At 37.7% G+C, this 24,802-nt stretch overlaps 2 protein-coding genes and 1 non-coding gene across 5 annotated transcripts in view; 2 read left to right on the forward strand and 1 right to left on the reverse strand.

The window, feature by feature from the left end:
- ERICH5 (glutamate rich 5) overlaps positions 1 to 19,867 on the reverse strand; it is a 40,115-nt gene extending 20,248 nt beyond the window's left edge. The window contains exon 1 of one of the 3 annotated variants that reach the window (XM_016431828.2): positions 19,786 to 19,867. In XM_016431828.2, coding sequence (XP_016287314.1) covers positions 19,786 to 19,864 — 79 coding nt within the window. In that variant the 5' untranslated portion in view covers positions 19,865 to 19,867. Of the gene's footprint in view, positions 1 to 5,304; positions 5,655 to 19,785 lie in introns of those variants that run through there. The other 2 variants (XM_007488147.3, XM_007488148.3) reach the window with 2 other exon arrangements.
- A 100-nt stretch (positions 19,868 to 19,967) lies between these two features.
- On the forward strand, positions 19,968 to 24,802 carry RPL30 (ribosomal protein L30). Its single transcript, XM_007488146.3, has 5 exons — positions 19,968 to 20,096; positions 20,196 to 20,248; positions 20,561 to 20,706; positions 23,556 to 23,686; positions 24,697 to 24,802. Exons 2-5 carry the CDS (start codon positions 20,228 to 20,230, stop codon positions 24,744 to 24,746), a joined length of 348 nt encoding a protein of 115 aa, XP_007488208.1. The 5' UTR covers positions 19,968 to 20,096; positions 20,196 to 20,227; the 3' UTR covers positions 24,747 to 24,802.
- LOC130458644 (small nucleolar RNA SNORA72) lies at positions 24,271 to 24,404 on the forward strand. Its single transcript, XR_008918053.1, has one exon. It is a non-coding gene; the product is annotated as a small nucleolar RNA SNORA72 (small nucleolar RNA).

Here is a 24,802-nt window from a genome sequence, read left to right on the forward strand (position 1 = left end):
GACTCACTATGGTCTGGGTTGCAATGGATGACCTTGGCATCTTTGATGTTGGATCAAACTCTATGCATTCCACTGCACCTGCTTCAGCTGCCTTCTTGGTTTCTGGAACAAATTGTTCTCACCCACCCATTCCCCCAAGGGAAGTGGCACCCTCCTAATTCCTCAACATGATACTTCAAAGCTCTCCTGCTTGTTTATTGTTCCATCTTTTGTTTTCTGTTCAATTTCCTTTAATGAGCTGTGACATTTTGTAAGGAAGGAAAAGTCCCTTGGAGAGGGGAGAGTGCTCAAAGCAAAATAAAATGGGGTCTATTTGAGATCTGTTTCTTACCCTCCCCGTTGCTGAGATGATTTTACTGGGATGTGGCCCCTATATATGCCACAGCTTCTTGGAGCCACAGGTAAGAATTGGGTAGCAAGTGGACACCAGAGGAAAAAAGGAGCCCTTGAAAAGGTCTCACCAAGCCCTCATACCAGAGGTACTAGTCTTCCCTGAAAAAATTAGAGAGGATCTCAAATGTCAGACTAATTGTATATTTTATCCTATAGACAATGAGGAACCACTAAATATTTTTGAGCAGGGAGTGATATCAGAATTACTGGGTACTGGCTATAAAAGAGATTTTTAAAAAAATCTTACCTTCAATCTTAAAATTGATGTTTGATACTAATGATCAATTCTAAAACAGAAGAGCAGTAAGGACTAGGTAACTGGGGTTAAGTGACTTGCCCAGGGTCACACAACTAGGAATTGTCTGAGGCCACATTTGAACCCAGGTAGTCCTGACTCCAGGTCTGGCACTTTATTCACTGAGCAACCTAGCTGTGCCTAAAACAGAGATTCTTAACCTTTTTTGTATCACGGGCCCCTTTGGAAGTCTGGGGAAGCCTAAGGATCCCTTTTCAGAATGGAATAAAATAAGACATAGGATTCCAGAGGAAACTACACTAAAATACAGTTAAGATATCTTTTAAAAAATCATGGACTCTTTGAAATCTATCCACAGATCTGTTATTAAAAATTTCTCCTATAAAATGACTTTATATTTGCAATCTGTATATGCAAGTAGTTAAGTTGTGCCTGTACCTATAAATATGAAAAAATTATAGTCTCAGCCTGGATAATTTCATCCAGTTCTAAAGTCATATGGGGGGGGGGGATAAGCTGAATTTCTATGTCCCATCTTAACTCTACCCTTGAACTTCTACTAGTGGCCTCTGTAGCTGATATGAAAAGAACATAGAAGGGGCAACATCTATATCACATTTAGTTAATAAAGTAATCCTTAAGTGAAAGAAGGATAACACATATAGAATAATTCTCTGGGATGTAAGGGACAGGGAGAAAGCATTGTTAAGCATCTCATTAATATCCATTAACCTGACGATAGGTCTATGCTATCCAAATCTTCACAAGGAAGAAGAGAAAATAAGGTTCCCTCTGCCTCAAAATGAAGATTATCATCTATTTGATAAGTTCCCAAGAATGAAAAAATGAACCAATTCCTATAATATTAATAATTATTTATGAACTACAAAGTGGTATTCCATAATGATTATTTCAAATCTTTGTCAAATATATTCTTCATGTAATATTCATGAAAATAACTAATGTACAAATTGAGGATACTCTCAATGAAAACAAATCAAATGATCAAGCATTTGTTAAGCATCTTATGTGTGCCAGAAACATGAGAATAATAAGAACAGTTGATATTTATATAACACTTTATAATTTGAAAAATATTTTAGGCATGCCATCTCATTTGATCCATGAAGTCACTCCCAGTGTGGCAGCCACTCTACCGGTATTATTGTTTCCATTTTATTGATGAGGAAAAGATGGGTTTCATAGATGAGGCTCCAAGGGGTTAAATCAATGTCCAAGGGTCAGAGGTAAAATTTGAATCCAGATCAACCTGACTCCAAATCTACCATCCTGTTCAATGTATGGTGCAGTCTAGTGCTGTCCCTTGAACATAACCCTCTGTCTTTGTCCTTTGTGCCTGACCCTGTGCCTACTAGGCACTACTCTCCCTCCTTATCCTGGCCTCTTAGTTTCCTTTCTTTCCTTCAAAACTTAACTAAAATCCCACCTACCTAAGAAGAAAGTTCTGTTACTCCATCTATTAGTATCTTCCCTTCTGAGATGACCTTCCATCTGTTGCCTATGTAGATGGTATGTATCTAGTTATTTACATGTTGTTTCCCCACACCAGAATGTGATATTTTAGAGGAGAGGGACTATTTGTATCTTTCTTTGCATCCCCAAAACTTAGCATAGTGCCCATTATGTAATCAATACTTAATAAATGCATTTTGACTGACTAATAAGGGCTACTTTTTTTTTGTGACTAGAAGAAAGGAGTGAAGAGGTGATAATGAAGTCAAGTTTTGAAGAATAAAGTTGAAGAAGTTCCCACTGAATAGTCTCAATCTCAATAAAATAGAAACTTAAATTATCTGTTCTATGGGAAATATGAAAAATGGGGGAAGGCTTCGGGAAAGAGGGTCTTGAATGAGCTACTGAATCAATAAGAATTACCAAGCAGAAGTGAGGGTTCTGGTATTCTGTAAAATGGGGAAGGGGAAGGAGAGAATGCATCATTTTTGATCCTTTGTATCCTCAGGCTTAGTACAGTGCCTTACTCTTGGTAGAACTTAAGTATTTATTGCAGTGAAGTCATCTGATTACAATTCAATTTACCATTCATTTATTAAATACCTATTAGGTGAAGTTTTGATGACTGCATGACAGACAGGGTTGACTTCTAACAAATTCTATCAAATCCAATGGTTCTACTGCCCACTAAAGAGGGTAGGGACTATGTTGTACATTATCTAATTTTTGTATCTTGTACCTTCCTCAGGATTTAAATTGTCCTGTAAGCACAAAAGTACTTAAACATGTTTGTTGATTGATTGAAAAAAATAGTTATTTATTAAATATGTGTGGAATTTGAAGGGTTTCTGCCATTCCATGATGAAACTCTAAATGGAGTTTCCTGTAGAAGTATCATTCATAGTGGCTAAATTCTAAAATCCTCTTAGTACAATACATCAAATGTATTAACACTTGATTTCCCCCTAAAGAATGGAACCTCCATGACAGACAGACCTTTTCATTTGCTTTATCTTTGCATATTCAAAACTTAGATAGTATTTTGCACTTAAAAAGTACTTAATGTTTATTGAATTGAATGTATACCATTGTTCCAGAAGTAAAATGGAGGGTTCCAAATTCTTAACTAAGGATACAAAATTTTAAATCATAACCTTTTAAAATCTGGGGGCAGCTTATATATGTAGAATATGTTTTGTTCTACAGCAAAGTGGTCAAAAGCCATATGAAATGGGATGGGGTAAAAAATTAAATATTATTAAACAGTTTCAGTATTCTTTGTTTAAATTTTAATGCCTGTTTCCGTTGCTTAAATTATTTATTGGGCCTCCAAAGATCATCAAGTTGAAAAGTTGATGAATATACAGTAGTGTCAAATGTCTAACTACTTGTCTGCCCGGTGATCAGAAACAAAATGCACACACCAACCACCTACTGACTGATTCTATTCATGCATTAGGGAATTTATAAGCGGACTTGGCAAATTAATCTGATATAATTTACTTACATAGCTATATTTGTTTTTACAAACTGTCTTATAAATTTCAAAACATGTCTTCCAATGCAAACTTTGTGAAAACTTGGACTACCAAATTATGATTATTCAACTTCATTGACAAGTATTGAGAAAAGATGCCAAATTTATTTGTGTCAAAAATTGTACCGACTATAGACAATGTTGCTTAATCTATCCCAATAGTAACAGCTCCCAGAAGACAATACACATTATATATTATACAACTTATACTTTACAAATTACATACAACCTCATTTTTACCATCACACTGTGAAGTGTGTAATATAAAAACTATCTCCTTTTTATAGATGAGGAAACTGAGACTTTAAGAGTATTTTAACTTGATATTTCAAGTTCAACAACCAAGCAAGACTTGGCAATGGTCACAGGGTTATTAGTAAGAGACTAAGGACCTGAACCTAGGATGTTTTTGCCTCAAAAAACTTTTTTTCATAGTAACAAACGTCTTAAAACCATTTCTTGGATACATTTAAAAAATTATTTCAAAATTTCATTATATTTTATGATGTCTTTTCTAGAAGCAAAACAAATAAACAACCTTGTGATATGGTGTTTTATACGAATTATGTTTGTTCACTTAAGACAACAATAGGGAAAATAACTTCCAAATAATACCTTCTAGTCTAAGCAAAGAAATAAAGGACTGATTTTTTAGTTATTATTGAAGCAGTATTCATGAGATATTTATGTTCTTTGTTCTGATAGCTCAAAAGAAGTCTGTCCATTTTTGCAGAAAGAAGTTATGCTACATAAAGATTTTAAATTAAGCCCACCAGAAGGTATTAGAAAAGGTTGATGGGACAATTAGGTGGTTCAGTGGATAGAGCACTGGACCATAAATCTTAAAGACCTGGGTTAAAATTTGACCTCAGACACTTCCTAAATCTTGGACAAGTCACTTAACTCCGTTTGCCTAGTCCTTGCTCTTGTCTTAGACTTGCTACTGAGACAAAAAGTAAGGGTTTAATGAAGAAAGAAAGAAAGAAAGAAAGAAAGAAAGAAAGAAAGAAAGAAAGAAAGAAAGAAAGAAAGAAAGAAAGAAAGAAAGAAAGAAAGAAAGAAAGAAAGAAAGAAAGAAAGAAAGAAAGAAAGAAAGAAAGAAAGGAAGGAAGGAAGGAAGGAAGGAAGGAAGGAAGGAAGGAAGGAAGGAAGGAAGGAAGGAAGGAAGGAAGGAAGGAAGGAAGGAAGAAAGATAAAGGAAGGAAGGAAGGAAGGAAGGAAGGAAGGAAGGAAGGAAGGAAGGAAGGAAGGAAGGAAGGAAGGAAGGAAGGAAGGAAGGAAGGAAGGAAGGAAGGAAGGAAGGAAGAAAGACACTATTTTTCTCTGGCAGAGTTCTGTTTCAACAGTTCACCAGGTTTAAGGCAGAAAAAAAATGTTAGGGCCAAATGTTTTCCTATTTTCCCAGGTTTGGCCCCAGTTGTCTGTCCTTTCAGTCAATCATCTGGATAGAAAAGGAGACACAAGTTATTCTTTCATTAGCAAATTTCCCTCTGGACCTCTCCAGGGGTGGTGGTCAGAAGTTATTAAAGTACAAGTCCGTAGACTCGGGGTCCTGACAGGAGATGGAGCTGAGGCTAGGTGGGAGATGGAGACTCCAGGCCAGCTGGGGGAATGGGAGGAGAAAGACAGGGTCTTGGCTGCTTACCGCTTTGCTTCAGTCCGTTGGTGACACTAGTCTTGGTCACTGGCCGGCTGCTCTCCTGAGACTGGGTTTGGGTGCTGCTGGAACACCCCATTGCTGTGGCAGTTGTTGTTAATGCCAGCTGCTGGGACTCAGGAGAAGGAGCAGAAGTCCCCGGGGAGTTCCCACGTCTAGCCCTTCTCCTGGGCACGTGACCCACCCCCTACCAAGCTCTGGCTCAGACTGCTAGAGTCTAGTCTTTGAGCAGTGCGGTTGCTCCAGCGGATACAGCCCTGGACAGTAATGCAGAGGCAGACACCTGTAGAGAAGGCGTGCTCCTCTCGGGCTGCGGACTGTACTGGCTGTGACAAAAGAGGCGGGGCATTGAAGTGTATCAACAGCCTGGAAAGGGGCTACCGTTCTCCTCCTCTCCTCCACCCTCTATTGGCCTGAGAAGCAAACTGATGGGCGGGAGGGGTAGACCGCATGGCATGGACGCACTGCAGGGGCAGGGGCAGGGGCAGGGGCAGGGGCAGGGGCAGTAATTGTGAAGACATTCTTTACCATCTGAAAATGGATGTTGGGAAATAGATAAAAAGGGGAAATGAAATTTGAAGTGCTCAGAGATCATTGTAAAAGGTGAGAGAGGGTAGTAGTAGTGAAAAGGATCAATGCATAATCCAGACCTATTCATGAACATCTTTTTGTAACCAATACCCAGGTTCAGATGGTAAAGAAGGTCTTCACAATTACTGGTTTCAACTATTAACAATTTCCAAACAAATAAAAAAAATTAATGCAATTTGACTAGTCTGTTACTATGGGGAGGTTGAACACTGGGTTATTAGAAAAGTAAGCAGGACAGGTGATCTATTTGGAGGTAGAAATATTTGTGCTTTCAAAATAAGCAAATTGCATAATAAATAAATAAATACATTATAAAACACCCCTTCATTATTGTTTGTATTCTAAAATATCTTCATAAGTAAAATTAAGGATGAGCTTGCTTTACATTTTTCTTTTTTATTATGAATTTAATAAAAATGGATATTTAAGAACAAAAAAGAGAAAACATGAAACTGGATTTCTTTTATATAATTTTGCAAAATGCACAGATCCTGATTAGTGTGAACAATGAATTCCATAAAGTAGTCAAATGTATTTGAATTCTTACTATTTAAAGTTAAGTAAAATATGGTAACTGGTTCCAGCTAGGTGGTGCAGTAAGTAGAACACTCTGGCCTGGAGGCAGGAAGATAGTTCAAATTTGAACACAGACAGCAGCTGTGTGACCCTGGGCAAATCATTTCACTCTTTTCCTTGGTTTTCTCATCTTTTAGATGAACCAGGAAAGAAAATGGCAAACTACTCCATTCTCTTTGTTAAGAAAACCCCAAACACAGCTGAAAATGACTGAACAAACTGGTTCCAGCTCACTGGAAATATACAGTCGCAAATTCAAATAAAGAGACTACAGGATTCATTGTTTGCATCAATCAGGACTTAATCTCTTAAACTTTAATAGGACAATAACAAAACTTCCCTGCTTATCTTTGTTCTCTTCTTAACTTCCTTCTTGCTTTGTCCCTCTATTTTTTAAATGTTTAATTGATACTCTTTTCTTCCTTTTTTGTATGACTTCACTTTCCACCAACTTTCTCTCCATTCCCAAAATAAAAGCCCTCTTTTGTACAGTCACTGGCTGTCTGTAGATATATGCTTCATTCTATACCTCTAGTCCATCACCTCTCTCAGCCAAGAATTAGGAAGCATGAATCATCATCAGTCTTTCTAGAGTTGTAGTTGGCCACAACCAAAACCAGCTGCTGACCAACCGCCACCCAAGGATGCACAAGGCCCAGAATGTTGGGAATGGTAATATGCTGTAGACCACCTGCCAAGACAAGACAGCTATTTTCTAGCCAAGACAAGATAGCTATTTTCCAGGAGAATAAACCTTGTATATAGTCAGTCAGTCTACTAAGTATCTACTACTATTCGGTATTTTACTAGGCACTCGGGAATACAAAAGGAAAGGGTAAAAAAAATAAAACCAACAATCCTTGCTCTCTAGAACTCAAAGCTTCAAAATAGGGAATTCAAGCTGCTAAATGCCTCTTCAAACTCAGTGTTCACAGCTACTGAAGACCCATAAAAAACATTTTTACCACCAAAGTCTTTGGTGCTATCAAGTGGTTCAACATTAGCCAATTGATATAGGGATTGGCTAGGTGGCACAGTGGATAGAGAGCCAGGCCTAGAGACAGGAGGCTTTGGATTCAAGTCTGACACTTCTAGCTGTATGATCCTGGGCAAGTCACTTAAACCCCATTGCCTAGACCCTACTGATTTGCCTTGGAACTAATACACAATATTGATTCTATAATGAAGATAAAAGTTTTTAAAATATATACATATATATATATGTATATTCCCCAATGGAAATGACATAAAGAAGATACATTACCAACTACTTTACCACTATAACCTAAGAACCCCATGGCCATTCCATCTGATTTTCAGTTGAAATCTCTAGTATTTTCTCCTATTAGAATGTGAATTCCTTGAGAACAGGGACTGTCTTACTTTCAGAGGTTGAGATTCTAGTAAATGGTGATTGGGAGGAGAGTGTTCTAGATAATAAATTGTCCATTTTATCTTTTATGCTCAATTCTCACCCTTGCTCAATTAAGAATTCTCCTATCCATAGTTAGAAAAAAAACATCTTTCCTTTTTACTCTGTTTATGTTATGACCTTTTATATTTAGATCTTATTTACATTTGGAGCTTCCTGTGATGTGAGCTATTGACCTAAATAAGTGAAACTGCATTACAGGTTTACTAGCATTTTTTGTTAAATAGCAAATTAAAGAGTGGTTACTTTATAGCCATATTTATGTCCATGGATTAATTAAACATTGTGCTACTATGTTTGCTTTTGGGCCTTGTTCACTCAGTTTGTTCCAATAATTATTTTTAATCTTATAGCCAGTACCAAAATTTTTTGAGGATTGCTATTTTAAGTAGTTTAAGATGTGATATTCTTAGGCTTCTTTCATTCCTCCTTTTTATTTTATTTTTAAAAAATATGTTCTTGGACTTTTGTTCTTCTAGATAGGTTTTCAAGATACTTTCTCCCAGTTCTTTATGTTTTATTACTACTTCTTAATCTACTTGACAGGATTCTTATCTATATATTGCACCCTAAGAAGTACTCCAGAACTGTGCTGGAAATCCACTTCTCTATATTCTTTCTTTTAGAGATCTCATTAGCTTCCAGAGTCAACTATCATATTATACAGATGATTCCTAAGCCTAAATGCAATCCTCACCTTTCTCCTGAGCTTCATTCCACACCAACCATTGCATAATAGATCATTTTCACCTAGATGTCTTGTGGGCATCTTAACTCAATACATGAGAATGGAACTTTTGTCTTTTTTCTGTAAGTACTCCTTCCTTTACTTTGTTTATTTTAGTTGATAGGATCATCATTCTTCTAGTTCTGTTTCAAATCTTGCTTTTAGTTCATTCCCTCCCTCTTGTCAATTTGACCATCTCAACATCCATTCTCTTCTACTTACACAATCATCACTCAAATTCTGGCCCTCATCATTTCTCCCCAAGACTATTATAATAGTCTTCTATTTGGCATCCCTATTTCCACTTTCTTTTCTTGTCAATCCATCCTCCCCACAGTGGATAAACTGACATTTCCTAAAACTCTAGTCTAACCAAAAACTTTGCTCAAAAAAACAATACTATTACATCTAAAGTAAAAATATAAGCCATTTCTTTTTATATTTAAAGGCCATCCCAATATGATATTAGCCTACTTTTCCAGGCTTATTTCACATTATTCACTCATATGCCAGCCTTTCAACCTGCCTCTGTATAACATGCCATCCTGCCTCTCTACTTTGGCATAGGATCTTTTTCATGCCCTTCTTCATTTGGAATACTGGGTTCCCTTCAAGGTTAGTCTCAAGTGGCATCTCCTGTAGGAAGCTAATTGTGAGGCCCTCTAGTTGCTATCAATCTCCCTTACCCCAAAATTATTTCGTATATATAAGAATTGACTTATCTTTTTTTGCATTCTTATTCCAGTAGAATAAAAGCTCCTAGAGGCCAAAGACTACTTTGTTTTTTGCCTTTGAATTCCCAGTGCCTGGCACATTGTGAGAGCTTAATAAATACTTGTTGAATAAATGAGCATGACTATTGTATTTGCACACTAAAGACCCTGGAATGCAACACAATTTGACCTCCAACCTCTCTTCATTCTGTGCTAGCAGAAGATATCAAAAAAGATAGAGCAAGAATAACAGTAATATATAGGCAGAGGCTTTTCTGATGTTTTTTCAAAATAAATTTTATTGATTTTTTTGGGTGCCTATATCACTTGGATGTTCTGTAATCCTTCATTTCTTCTCAAAAAGGACTGTCTTACTTTTTAAAAGAGAATGAAAAATCACTAAACTGATCAGCACATGGAAAAAATCTGAAGTTATATATAATGTTTCATATTCATGGACCTTGACCTCTGCAAAGAAGCCAAGAAGATGTATTTCTCATATCTTTGCTTTTGGGGTCATTTGTTTTTTATAAATGCACAACATTCAATTCTGATGTTTTGTGGCAGTTGTTCATTTACATTGTTATAGTCTGTATACTGTTCACTTTGTAGCAGTTCATATAAGTTTTTCCGTGTTTCCAACTTTTTCATCATGATGTTTCTTACAACACAATAATATCCCATTGCATTCATGTACCACAGTCTGTTTAATTATTCCACAATCCAGGAGTATCTACTTTGTTTCCAGATTTTTGTTACCACAAAAATGCTGAGAATATTGGTAATCACTCCCTGAATGCCTTTTGGGATGACTCATTTCCCATATTACATTTAAGAACAACCAAATATAAAATGTTAGAGCCAGAAGACATTTTAGGGTTCAGACAACATAACACTCATTTTACAGATGAGGAAACTGAGGTCCAGAGAGGTTGAATGCTTTGCCTAAATTCTCATTGTTATACTGTGGCCAATGAAAACTAGATCATTGACTCTCAGTTCGGTGCCATACAAATGAGATGCTGAGGTATATATTTATACAAATAAAAATCTGTATTTTAGGCATATCTTAACTTTTTTGCATTCTTTCCCCTTCTTAAAATTAATATTTCCTGCCCCAAGGGGCTCAGAATTATAGTTTCTTCAGTAAAGGGAGAAAGCGATTTAATATATTAATTCATTCTTGGTTAAGTTAAGAAACCTAATCTGTTATGAGAACCAGTTACTAATAACTGCCATTTATGTACTGATATTGCTTTCCTTATCCTATGAAAACATGATTATCTTCATTTTAGAAATGAAAAAAAAACACCTAAGGTTCAAAGAACTTAAATGATTTCCTTAATCACATAACAATAAGGATCAAAGCTAGGATTTTAACTTAAATCAGCTGACTCCAAGTCCAGAACTCTTTCTAATTTATCATTCTAGAAGGGTTGCTTATGGCAGTGTTTTCCTATCAGCTGGTGAAATGTTCTTGGTTTAAGTTGTGATAGCAGAGAGAGAATAGATGTATTTTTCCCTTCTTCACTTGAGATATGTCATTTTAGAACAAGCCTCCATTTCAGTATAAACTGAGATTCACCTCTAACTCCTCTGTTTTGCCCTCTTTTGCCATATTTAGGGCAAGGTCAACTAAAAGATAGAGTTCACCCTCTCTGACCTTTGAGGCCAACAATAGAAAAGATATGAAAGTCTTTTCTTTCCCTGAAACAACAAACTGTCCCTAAGGCCAGGGACCAATCAGCTATGAACCTAGCCGATTGTGTTTTCTGTATACTCCTATGTCTCTGTAAGTACTGTAACTTTGTTCCAGTTATTTTTTAAAAATAATTTATTTTAAAAATATTTTTTCATGCTTACATGATTCATGTTCTCTCCCTCCCTGCTCCTGGAGCTGATAAGCAATTCTACTGGGTTATACTTGTATTGTCACTCAAAACTTATATCCATATTATTCATTTTTGTAATAATCTTTTTAAACCTAAGCCCAAAATTATACACGCATATAGACCCAAGTGATAAATCATGTGTTTTTATTTTGCATTTCTACTCCCACAGTTCTTTCTCTAGATGTGGAGTGTTCTTTCTCATAAGTCCCTCAGGATTGTCCTGGATCATTGCATTGCTTTTTTTTTAAACCCTTACCTTCCGTCTTGGAATCAATACTGCATATTGGTTCCAAAGCAGAAGAGTGGTAAGGGTGACAATAGGGGTTAAGTGACTTGCCCAGGGTCACACAGCTGGGAAGTATTTGAGGCCAGGTTTGAACCTAGGACCTCCCATCTCTAAGCCTGGCTCTCAATCCACTGAGCTATTCAGCTGCCCCCATGCATTGCTATTTAGTAGCAAAGTCAATTGCATTTGATAGTCCACGATGTTTCAGTTACTGTGTACAATGTTCCCCCGGTTCTACTCATTTCACTCTGCATCAGTTCATATAGGTCTTTCCTGTTCTTATTGAAAATCATTACTCATAGCACAATAGTATTCCATTACCATCAGATACCACAATTTGTTTATCCATTCCCCAATAGAGGGACAACCCCTCATTTTCCAATGTTTTGCCACCACAAAAATGTTCTTTTTGTCTCATGGATTTACTGAGTTCTATTTGCTCTTATTTGTTTTTCAAATTTCCTTGCTTGGTTAAGTTTTTCAGTGAACGTAGAAAATTAGGCATTATGTTGATAAGTATTCTGTTTTAGTGTATGGGGTGTTCAGGGAGGGGTAGTATCTCTGGTATGGAGGGCTTGTCGTGCCCACCTAGGGCAGCTCTCCAGCCTCTGACCCCCACCTGACACCCAGCTCTCACTTGTGGCTCCTAGTAGCTGCTAGCATGCGGCAGCGGCCACACCCCAGGCAACCGCTTCGACAGGCCGGCTAAACCTTGTGAGGGTAGCCATCGGGTCATTGACCCCTGGTGAACCAGGGCCTTGCTCACCCAGCATATGAAGACTGCTTTGGCTGAACAGATGGAAGAAACCAATAAGAAGGTTCAACAGCTGAGATGGCGACGCAGCAAAGCACTGTGGAGTGCTTAGGGCATGTTGGAGCACAAAAGACAACACGGCCATCCAATGCAGCTGAGGAAGTCTCCAGGTGTAATGACTTTTCGTGCCACTGGACCCAGGCTTCCAATGCCGAGAGAGTGGGACTGTCTCTGTGCATCGGCTTTTCCACTTAAATCTCCTTCACGCACAAGTGTCTTTGTGCACACTCATCTACATCACAGATGAAAGCGCACAAAGACAATCATCATCCTCGGTTACCGAGAGACTACTGCTATACTATACTATTCTGTTTTAGGTTGCTATTATCAGGGGCAGCTAGGTGGCACAGTGGATAGAGGGTTGGATCTTGGAGTCAGGAAGACTCATCTCCATTAATTCAGATCTGGCCTCAAATAATTGCTAGCTTTGTAATCTTGGGCAAGTCATTTAACCATTTGCCTCAGTTTCTTCATCTGTGTAATGAGCTAGAGAAGAAAATGGCAATCCATTCTTGTGTCTTTGCCATAAAAACCCAAAGGGGTCATGAAGAGTTGCATATGACTGAAATGACTTGACTACAACAAAAATCTGTATTGCCACATGCAACTTTGGTATGCAACAGTTGCAAAACTATAAAAAAAAATTCCTTTTCTTTGCCTTTTCCCATTCCTTTTCTGTGTCCCTTTCCTCTTTGACCTGCATTTTTGCTCCTAGGGTTTACAACCCTTACGCTGGCTAACCCTAGGATGTGTAGGGCACATTCCATTGTATGTCCCATCTGGGCTTGACCTCATTTCCCTGCCAAGTAAAGGACATAACAGCCCTCTCTCAATTAAACTTACTAGTCTTAATTTTCAATTCCTCAGAACTTTGCTAAGTGTTCAGTTTACTAAAGCCTGATAAACCAATTCAAGCCATACTATTAATGGCCGATAATGGTTCAGTATCTTTAAGGGATATTTGCAAAGTATTAATCTAAAGAACAAATCTTTTCTTATTTGATATGTCCACTTTAAAGATGTCAAAATGCACTGAAATCTATGGGGAAATTAAATCATTGGGCTTCTTTCAGTACTTGGTATTAAAAAAAAAAAAGAATCTGTCTAGCTAGGAAGAGCTTGAGGGACATTGGGTTTCCTAAAATCCCTATTTATGTTGACAGAAAGGCCAAATATGAGTTAGTCAGATGCTATGCTCTTGTGGATGTAGGAGACAAGAATAGATGACTTCACAATTTCAGGTCCTTTATGGGCACAGTTTCAAAGATACAGGTATACATAACTGTTTGGAAACATACCAACATATAGAGTTCTCAGAGTTCTTTCACCCTCATTTACTCTTACCAGCACCCATGTCCAAAATGATTGTACGGTATGTGAAGGCTGAGTCAGCTCACTCAGTTTCCAGATTCCTAATGTTCGGCTGCTTAATCTAGGAGCTGAATCAATGTGATTTGATGATGATGAATGTGATAGATTTGTCTTCTTGACAATAAAGGGATAGACCAGTGCACAACCCAATGAAAATTGGATGAACATGTTTGTATTTGCTCAAAACTAGTTCTTTATTAGGATACACAGCCTGTCACTTTTAATTTTCATAGAAAGTATAAATTGGAAGCATAATAAATGAAACGGGCTAAACAGAGCTCCCAGAAAATAGCTACACTGATTAAGGAAAACCTGGCAGAAAGAAAAGAGTAAGGCTGTCCTATGGCAATTGCTTAATTGAATTGCTACTCTTTCAAAATCATTGATGGACCTACAAGAAATAATACTTCCACTATTTCCTTCATAAGACTGTAAGGTTTGCAAACCTTAACTATCATAGAAAAATGGTTTGATGGAAGTAATAATAATGTGGAATGACATTATATATAAATAGTGGTTGGATAACAGTAAAGAAACGCAGCTTGGCTTAGTGAAACTAGAGGGCTGACCTTGGAGTCGGAAAGACCTTGAGTTTAAGTTCTTACTATGACAACATTAATTATGTTACCATGTACTCTGGGCAACTGTTGGACTTTAAATTACAGATAAATTGCCTATCTGCAGAAATAGGAGGAAACTTCTACACTGATGAAATCACTTCTGGACCCAAATAAAAGGATGAATGGTATTTATAAAAGTAATATTTTTCAAACTTCTTACTTATCTTTTAGTTAAGTAGATTTCAATACTCCAAAGATTTGCAATTTTATCACTGTGGGCAAGTATTCCTTGTATTGAAGCAGGTCCCAATCACCCCACTCTGCAACTCAGAAACTGATCTTTGGGAATTGTTTTGGCTGAAATATTAATCATTACGCAGTCAACTTGGTGATGAATCTCTCCATATTTTTCTTTCACAGTCCTTGAAAAGCATACATGTAATCTGTTACCATACCCAGACTTAAAGTCTTTCTTAGTCTTTTAGGACTTGTGTTCTGCTTGGCATGCTCTTGGAAAGTTCATGGCCTCTACATCATGAGGAGGGAAAAGAGTAATTTGTGGAGATTAGTTAAGTATTTAAGTCTGGAGAAACTTATCAGATTCCTGACATCCAAAGTATTGTGATCAGCCTTTGAAATTAGGAAAAATGAGAATAAACTTGCCCTTGGAATGGTAAAACCACCAAGATATATATTCACATTGGAGGAGAATATAAATATTCCAAGGATAATTTCATCCTATTTCCTTTATTCTTTTCTTTTTCACTGGGGTGATGGAAATGGTTAGTTGATATTTTACTTGAAACAATATAGTTCATATCACAGACTGTTAAAAAGAAAGGGCATCTGGATCTCTGGAAAGTGTTGTGGTACATTATGTCCTGAAGTGTGACCCTGGGACTCCTCTAAAAGAGGCAAAGTATCTTCGTGGGAGAGAAGACTCTCATCAAGGGCTAAAATAAGCATTTAAAGATACAGTAAGAATTCTAGACTTTTCCCTGTTTCTGTCATTCTTTGCTCAAAATTAGCCAGTCCAAGAAAGTCTCCAAAATTAAGTTACAAAAATCTACTTCCTTCCTTGTGTAGATGCTTGGTGTTGCATGAATTTAAACTTGTTTATATATAGTAGAAAACCATTATAATGAGATGACTCATTATTACATGGATTTAGATAAACTATGAGGATTTGCCTTCTTTAAAGAATAAGGAAAGTAAGTCTGACTAGCCTATTATATATTAGTTCTTCCATTAGCATTAGAGGTTTTCTTTATACATATGCATTTTTATTGCCTCTATTTCACATTTAGATGGTAAAGTTAAATATTTCTTATAATTGTCTTCATAGCACAAAAATAAACTCCATTTTAATCTTTATTTAAATTACATATTTTGAATTAATGAGGTCTGAGATTTTATTGTATAGTATAGTGGTAGTCTCTCGGTAACCGAGAATGACAATTGTCTTTGTGCATTATCATCTATTGATGTACCCTCATGTGGCTTTGAAGTCCAAAGGCTGAGGTGCAAAGTTTGTGGCACACGGGGCATGGGACACCAGTTGTTACGGGAGGTGTGGCTGTGGCCTGGTGTCGGCGTTCACGCACAGCGGCAAGATGTCAATGTCGTTCATCTTCAAAGGTGGCGGCGGCATGGTTAATGTGGGTTTGCCAGCTGCTTCTGACAAAGGCAGCAAGTTCTAGTTGCTTTGGTGTAATGCCAGCCCACTTCAAGTTTGACTATTTAGCTAGTATAACAGGACTCTTAAAATTGTACCAAAAAATCCAGGTAGTACAGTCTTTTTTAAAAAATACAAAAACTTTATTTTTCCAATGATCTTATGGGAATTGCAGAATAGTCCTCACTGGATATTTGAAGGTAGGTAGATTTTTAAAAATATCTATTTATACCTAGTGATAGTGCCAGTAGCATATGAAGTACTTAAAATGTTTTTCAATTATTCATCTGTCAAGCATCATAGCAGCAATCTCTAGATTCAATTAGTAGTGGTACTCTAAGCTGTGCTAATGAATTTTTAGGGCAATATGAAAATTAAAAAAGACAAGTGAGTGTTGTGCTTTATTCTGCCTCATGCCAAACATAAGAATTTCAAAAGAACAAAATAGAAAATGCACATTTCAAAATTACATATTTGCCTAGAACTATCCAAAACTTTTCTTGTGCTTTATTAAAAGGTTAGAAATCTGAATACTCTTTTTCTTCACAAGAGGGAGCTCTTTCCTATTCATTGCAAAAGCAGCTTATAAGAATGCTCACAAAGAATTAGAAATTGAGGATGTCCACCAATTAGCGAATGATTAAACAAATTGTGGTACATGTTGGTGATGGAATACTATTGTGCTACAAGAAATGATAAGCAAGATAGTTTCAGAAAAAGCTGGAAAGATTTGCAGGAAGCTGATGCAGAGCAAAATAAGTAGGACTGAGAGAACATTGCACACAGTAACAACAATATCATACAATGTTTATCTGTGAAAACTTGGCTATTCTCAACAATGCAATGACATGGAACAATCTTGAAAGACTTATGATGGGGAATGCTATCCATCTCCAGAGAAAGAACTGTAGGAATCGTCTTTCACATCAGTGTAGTTTTGGTTATGTATGAGTGTGCTCTTGCAACAATGGTCAATATGAAAGTGGTTTTGCATGACCATAAAAATAAAAAATGCTCACAAAATGATAAATGATAATATAAATAAAATGTTTCTAGGGGAAAATGGTTTCTTTTTGGTGGCACACATTGGAATAATGGTGTATGATATGCAATAAAATTTTGTCACTCCCTAACCTTGCAGTGAACAATTCACCATATTTATCAAATGTAAAGCAAATGAGATGGGAAGCTCTGGGTTCAAATATGGCCTCAAACAGTTCTTAGCTGTGTGACTCTGGTGAGGGAGGTAATTTACTGCTCTTCAGCCTTAGAATTGATACTTAGTACTAATTCTAAGGTAGAAGTTAAGGGTTTAAAAAAAACAAATAAAATATACAGCATAAAATTGAGTTCAAGGTGGTATTGCATGATATAGGGAAAGCTCATTTACCTAATGATGCTCTAGAGGGAAATCTAAGAAATGTATCATTATGTCAGAGATTAGGATTCAAATCCTAGTTCTCACACTATAACTTTAGGCAAGTCACTTAATGTTTCTAAACAAATGTTCTTATTTGTGAGGGAATAATACTTGCAACCTCACAGTGTTGTTGTAAAGCAAAACCTCGGTAAACTTCAAAGCGCAAAGCGCAAAGCGCTGAATAAATGTTAGTTATTATCACATGCTTCTTGAGCATCAATTCACAGGTTTGGGTATTAGTAAACCACATGCAGAAAAGTACAAGACTGTTGTACTTTGAAAGCTGTAATTCTGATCATTAGAATTTGCCCTAACATTTTTTTTCTCTCAAATGAACACTGTACTTGGCAAGATGAAGATAATATTGTTCAAATTCTACAACCCAATTTTTCTCCCCAATCCCAATTCTACCTCCATCCCATTCTCAGACCCCCCAGGGATATTCTATGCTGAGATCAGCACTAGAAACCACTGGGAGGGTAAATTGAATTTGGAAAAACATTTAGTAAGCTCTTACTCTATGCCAGACACTGTGCTAAGTGCTAGGGATACATAGGAAGAGGTAAAAGGCATGACCTCATGGAGCTTACAATCTAATGAGGGAGGCAACATGCAAATAAATAAACAAATATATAAAGCAAATTATATACAGGATAAATATATACAGCAAATTATATACAGGATAAATGGGAAATAATCAAGAGGGAAGGCATTATAGTTAAGATTTTGGTTGGAACTTAATTAACAGAAAGGCAGGGAATTGAGTCAGTAGTTGCAGTAGAGGGGAGAACATTCCAGAGGTAGGCAGACAGCCAGAGAATGCTAAGAGCTGGAATGTCTTGTTCTTGGAAAAGCCAGGCCAGTGTCACTGGACAGAGGAGTATATGTTGGAGTGTAAGGTGTAAGAAGACTGGAAAGCTAAGGAGAGGGCTAGGTTATGAAGGATTTTGAATGCCAAAAAGCAAACTTGGTCTTAGAGACAATAGGAAGTCATTGGAGTTTGTATTAGAAATGATAATTTGAGATGATTATTTCTAGTTGTAATAAATGAGATACTCTGGCTGATGGGGAGGGAAAAGATCAGACCAGTGTTTTAGGACAATAAATCACTTTAGTGGCTGAATGGATTAGGATGATGTGAGAGTAGGCAGGAAGCCCCTCCTTTTGCAGTAATCCAAGTGTCAGGTAATGAGAGCCAGCAGTAGACTCATAACAGCGTCAGGGGTTTTTGAGACATTCTAAAGCTGAAATCCACAGGCTTTGGGGATGAAAGATAGTAAGGAACACAGGTTGATTCATAGGCTGAGGGACTGGAATTATGGTGCTGAACTCTACAGTAAAAGGGAAGGTAGGAAGAGTTTGGGGGTGGGGAGATGAATTTTGTTTTGGATATGCCTTTGAGTTTAACAAGTCCGCTTGGGCATCAGGTTCGAAATGTCTGAAAAGCAATTGGAGATTCAAGATTGGAAGTAGAGACTGGGGCAGGAAAAGCAAACTTGAGAATCACCAGAATCAGATAGGAATGAAACCCACAAGAGTAGTATAGAGGGAGAAAAGAAGCATAGACAGAACACTGAGGAAGAGCAGTAGGCAGTATTCACCAGCTGGGGCTCCCAGGGAAAGCAAGGCAGTTTTTCCCACCCCCTTTCCTCTCTAAAGAGTATCTTTTTCCATGGGGGTGGGGGGTGTCAGGCTTTGCTACCCACTGGCTATTCCCCTTTCCCAGATCCACTTCATGGGGAGACAGATGTAGAACTGGAAAGAACCTCAATCAAGCCCAGAGGTTCCTCAACTGCGGTCCAAAAATTAAAGCCTGTATTTCAACATAATTGTTTTCCTTTGTGATTCTAGATGTTTGAGCTGTCTTTTTTGTGTGTCACATTTGGTAGACTGGTGAAAAATGTGTGGGCTCCTCAGAATATATAGAACCGCAAAAGGAGACAATAATGGTGAAATAGTGCTAGATGAGGCAGCGGATAGAGTAGGGTTTTGCAGTCTGGAAGACGGAACTTCTAAGTAAGAGCTTTGTAAATCTTAAAGCTCTAAATAAATGCCAGCTGTGGTTATTATTTTTTTTTAAACCCTTACCTTACCTTCCGTCTTGGAGTCAATACTGTGATTTGGCTCCAAGGCAGAAGAGTGGTAAGGGCTAGGCAATGGCGGTCAAGTGACTTAGCCAGGGTCACACAGCTGGGAAGTGTCTGAGGCCAATTTGAACTCAGGACCTCCCGTCTCTAGACCTGGCTCTCAATCCACTAACCTACCCAGCTTCCCCCAGGTGTGGTTATTTTTAAAAAGCCTTTTAAACCTCTCATTTTACAGAAGTTGAAGAAACCGAGGCCAAAGTTGTCAAAAGATTCGAACCCGCATCCTCCCAGTCCAAATTCAACGCTTGGGCTTTCCCACACCTACAAGACAATGGGGCTCGGCCTAGATGTCCAGGGAGGACTTTCCTCGAGGTCCACTCCCGGAGTCTTGTCGCTCCAGACATCACCCACCGGCTTGTTTTCCCCACTTCCGGACTTGGCCTAGGAGAGAGAGAGGACAGAAGGACTGCATCTTCCACATACTAGAGCCGCCATTATCAATAGCAACTACCTACTTCCCCTTGTCCCCAGCTCGGCGAATACGCTCTTCCGCTTCCGGTCCCGCCCCTGAAGAGTGCTGCATTGTGGGAATTCCTTCCTTTCTCGCTTCCCGGCCATCTTGGCGGCAGGTCTCTGGTGAGTGGGCCTCCGCGAGCTCGGGAATGGCGGGGTTTGGGGGTCGCAGGTGGGGAGTTCCGGATGCTAAATTTCCCCTCTTGTCTCTCTATGCTCCAGACTGAGGGTCCTCCCGCACTGCAGGCAGGAAGATGGTGGCCGCAAAGAAGACGGTGAGTGGGGCGGGCCCAAGCCGCCGGCGGCCTCCACACGTGGAGCCACCCGGGCATTCCGGGCTGCACCCAGGGGCCCAAGGGCGGGCGAGCTTAGGAGGGCCGAAATCTCTCCTTACACCTATACACTCAGGCTAGATTTCCAGGGTCGAGAAAAGCGAAAGCCAGGTCAGGATGCGGAAAGGCCTGGCGGGGAGGCTTCATTTGCCCTGATCCCAGAAGCTGCTGGGCATGGCCCGGCTTCGGATCTGGGTGGGGTTCCCTGGCTACCTGGAGCCCTGGACTTAAAACAGTCTGAAATGTTTTCTGCAGAAAAAGTCTCTGGAGTCTATCAACTCGAGGCTCCAGCTGGTTATGAAAAGCGGCAAATACGTGCTGGGCTACAAACAGACCCTGAAAATGATCAGACAAGGCAAAGCCAAATTGGTCATCTTAGCCAACAACTGTCCGGCTTTGAGGTAAGTGGCCGTGTTTCTGTGTGCTGTGGGAAACCTCCAATAGATTTTCTGTGGGATACCATCTTGAGAGGGCCATCATTTGTGCTTTCTTAGGAGGGTGTCTGTTGAAGTAGACGGAAACCTCCCTGTACTTGGGAGTCAGAATTCCAGGCTTAAATCTAATTTCAAACACTTAATAAATGTAGCATCTAGGACTAGTCAGAATCTGACCGAACTTTTCTGGGCTGTAAAATATGGATAATACACCTTCCTCACATGGTTATGAGAATTAAGTGAGAAATAGAGGTTTTACAGAGTTTTAGGTAAAACAAAACTACTTTTGAAGACCTGGTTTTATATCTTGTCCCAAAAGTGTACTATCCATGTGACCAGGAACTTAAAAGCATCTGAGCCTCATTTATTACCTTGTCTATAAAATGAGGATAAAATCTACACCACCTACCTTAAATGGTTGACTTGAGAAAAGATCTTTATAGACTGCAGAACTCCAAATCTAAGAAATTGTGCTTATTAAAATTTGTATCTAACAACATAAACTAGTCTTAATTTGCAGAAGGGCTTTTACAACATTGTTGCTTTGAGACTGGTATTGAACTATGTAGAGTTGGCATTTGGGAAACAGGAAGGAAATTTTTAGACTCTTTTTAAAAGTTAAACATTTTACTAGGACATACACTAAATATGAAAATAACAGGTTGATGTTTCTGATTTGGAGATTTGAAAACTGGTACAAATAGTGTGCCATGGACTTTCAGTACTAAATCTGATTGTAATCCTTGTAAAGCCTTTGTATTGGAGCTGTAAGGGAATCCTATTCTTTTATATATAGGTAATTAAAATTGAAATGAGTATAGTTTTATCTGGAAAATGAGGGGATTAAAGTAAATACAGTAATAGCTAGTATTTATTGCTTTGAGATTTGCAAAACATAAATATTACCTCATATAACATATTGGGAGCTAGGTGTTATTTTCCTCATTTTACAGATGAAATGAGGCAGAAGGTTAAGTAATAGGGAGACACTGCTTAGTAAGGGGCCCAAGGTGGGATTTGAACTGATGGTCTTCTGATTTCGAAGTCCTATATTCTACTTAATATACCAACTAATTGCCTCACATACTATGTCTGAGGGTCATATATTATGTAAATTAGGTAAAATATTTTAAAGTGGTGCTGTCAAAAGAAATGGAGGATGCTTACCAGTGTATGCCACATAGAAATCCACAAGTATACAAATAGGCATCTCCTTTACTGTATTTTGTTCAGTGTTTCCCAATTAAATTTTTAATCTGTTTTGAGCAGGGTTGTTAACAACTGTGGTAAAGCAATGGTGCACAATAGGCTTAAATCTTGAGGTCTGCAGAAATTTAGCTGGTCCTAGGAAATTTTACTAAGCCATGTATAACACTTCTCAGGAGAAATGGTTTGGGAATTTAAGACTTAAAGAATCTGTTTTAAAATGTATTTTTTTTCCAGTTAATTTTTACATGCCCATGGTACTTCTGTTTTGACCATTGACCTTTGCAAATTAGCATGGCGAGGGGTTTTGTTCTTCCCAATTAGCTGCCTCTTATTCTTTAAGGTCCCTTCAAAGACTATTTCTGGGAAACCTTCTTTGACCACTCTTCACCAAACTATATCTTCCTCTGAGAAACTAGCACTTTTTGCCTGTATCATTCATTTGTCCTTTATAATGTTTTATGATACTAAGGATATGCATTCATTTATATACTTTATTATTGCAATCTAGATTGTAAGTTCTTTGGAGAACATCTAGTCAGTAAACATTTAATAACTAGAGTAGGTAGCCTATTTTAGTTCTTTTTGTATCTTTTCCACTTTGGGCACATAATAAGCACTCAGTAAATTATTTCCTGGAATTCTTTGCCTCCTCTCCTGGCTTCCTTTACCTTCCTAAATATCCCAGCAAAAAATCTCACTTCTGCAAATTAACATTTTGTTTTTAATATATCTTAGTTTCTACATAATTTGCTGGTTGCATCCTTTTAGTCCCTTATTGATTAGACTGGGCTTGAGAACAGGGAACTGTTGTTTTTTTGTCTCCCCAGTCCTAACAATGCTAAGCACACTTCTAATTTGAATGTTCAATCTGGCCCAACTTTTCTTGATCCAATTTTGGGTTTTCTTGGCAAAGATGCTGAAATGCTTTGCCATTTCCTTCTCATTTACAAATGAGTAAACTGGCTTGCCCAAGGTCACACAAGTATTGAGGCCAGATTTGAACTCAGGTTTTTCCTGACTCCTGACCCAGCATTCCATCCACCTACCAATTTAGCTGCTCAGTTCATTTGGATACTAATAGACTGGCTTAAAAGTGGTTTTTTTTTTTGCTAGTTAAATTTAATTTTTTTAAACAAAATCAAAAGCTGTAGGATTATTGAATTGTTACTCTTTTCAACAAACATATGTGTTACATACATAAAACTGTTACTATACTGAGTGCAAAGAAAAAAAATGCATGGAGCCAGTATGGGAGATCCCATGCATACCCTGAGAATGTTGCAAGGAGGAGGCAAATTTCAGAGGAATTGGGGAGGTCTTGGGTCATGACACTAAAAGACTAGCCCTTGAAAGATAGGGTAGCAGGGAAAACTGTTCCAGACAGAAGGAATGGCTAAGAAAAGGGATGGGCAGCTAAGTGTAGGATCTATTTTGCATTGATTTTATTGGATTATATAGTGTGTATAAGGCTGAGGACTTAAGAAAAGTTAAGTTGGAAAAGGTAAGTTGAAGTATGATAGTTTCAAGTTTGATCTTTATTCAATAGACAGTGGCAAAGCTTCATTTATCTGGATGGTGGTTTAATGTGTCGTTTATTTTATTTTCAGAAAATCAGAAATTGAATATTATGCTATGTTGGCCAAAACTGGTGTACATCATTACAGTGGCAACAACATTGAATTGGGTACAGCATGTGGGAAGTACTACAGAGTATGTACCCTGGCTATCATTGATCCAGGTACGTTGGTGTTTTTGTTTTTGTTTTTGTTTTTGAATCAGCTAAACTATTAGTGTGCATCACATAGTATCTTTTAAACTTGATGGTTTATTTCATAGGCTAATGTCTAAGAACTTAATGGTGCCTACTTGTAGCCAGTTAATTATGTATTTAAAGCACTTAAGTGTCAGAAATTGTGCTGAGCCTCAATTGTGAATTAAGGTTGTAGATTTTTAAAAACAAAGTCTGCACAACTTAAAAAAAATGTATTTCATTTACCTAGCCAGGCAGTGTTGTGGTGGACGAGAAATTTAATTATGATGGCATATTTTTATAGGAAAGGTTGATGAATGTACAAAAAGTCTGGGCTGCCCAGGTTTTTGAACTTAAATGATTTTGAAACACTAGGGCTCTTCTGAGAGACTTTAGCTTTTATACTTGATAAAATTCTAAAATGATTAGAATGGGAAATAAGCATTGCTGATCTTTTGAAAGGGTGGGGGAATCATTAGCTTTAGAATAAAATTGTTAGCAAAGGCAGTCTAATGATTTCAGTGGATTTTAATTGGGATTCCCATTATAGATAATTTAGTTTGGTTTGGGTATTGCGAATATTCTCGCTGGCCTGATATTACTGTGATCTGGTCAGGCTAGACATTCGCTAGATTAAGACCATGCATTGTGCCTCCAGAACTAGTTCTCTTCCCTAGTTTTGGTTTTATAAATGCTGGTAACAAACTAAAGGTAAGATGTATTTATCTTCTGGAAATAGAAACTGGGATGTTTGGCTTTCTTTAGTGGTATTTTCTTGTTCCAACTCAGAGCAATGAAAATTGCTTCTGAGTAGATAGTTACTCCTTAAAGGGAAGGAGGAAGCCTTATAATTAGTAACAGTATGTGTGGCAGTTTTTAAAGAATGTTGTAATTTTGGGGAGAATAATTCAGGAAGAAAATTGCTTTTGACTGATAATAAGCTTCATCAGTTGCCTTTATGTAAATTATAACACTATTTTGTTTTTTAAATTTTCTAGGTGATTCTGATATCATTAGAAGCATGCCAGAACAGACCAGTGAAAAATAAACTGTACAAAGTATTCTTTAAATAAATTGGTGCAAATGCTTGTTTTAAAAAAAAAA

This window comes from Monodelphis domestica, chromosome 3, assembly GCF_027887165.1.
Source record: "Monodelphis domestica isolate mMonDom1 chromosome 3, mMonDom1.pri, whole genome shotgun sequence".
NCBI classification, from domain to species: Eukaryota; Metazoa; Chordata; class Mammalia; order Didelphimorphia; family Didelphidae; genus Monodelphis; species Monodelphis domestica.

Excerpts from the sequence above, each read along its gene's own strand:
- RPL30 (XM_007488146.3), top strand. The coding sequence starts at position 20,228 with ATGGTGGCCGCAAAGAAGACG. Across the intron at positions 20,249-20,560 it reads TGGTGGCCGCAAAGAAGACG|AAAAAGTCTCTGGAGTCTAT; the intron begins GTGAGTGGGGCG and ends TGTTTTCTGCAG. Across the intron at positions 20,707-23,555 it reads AACAACTGTCCGGCTTTGAG|AAAATCAGAAATTGAATATT; the intron begins GTAAGTGGCCGT and ends TTTTATTTTCAG.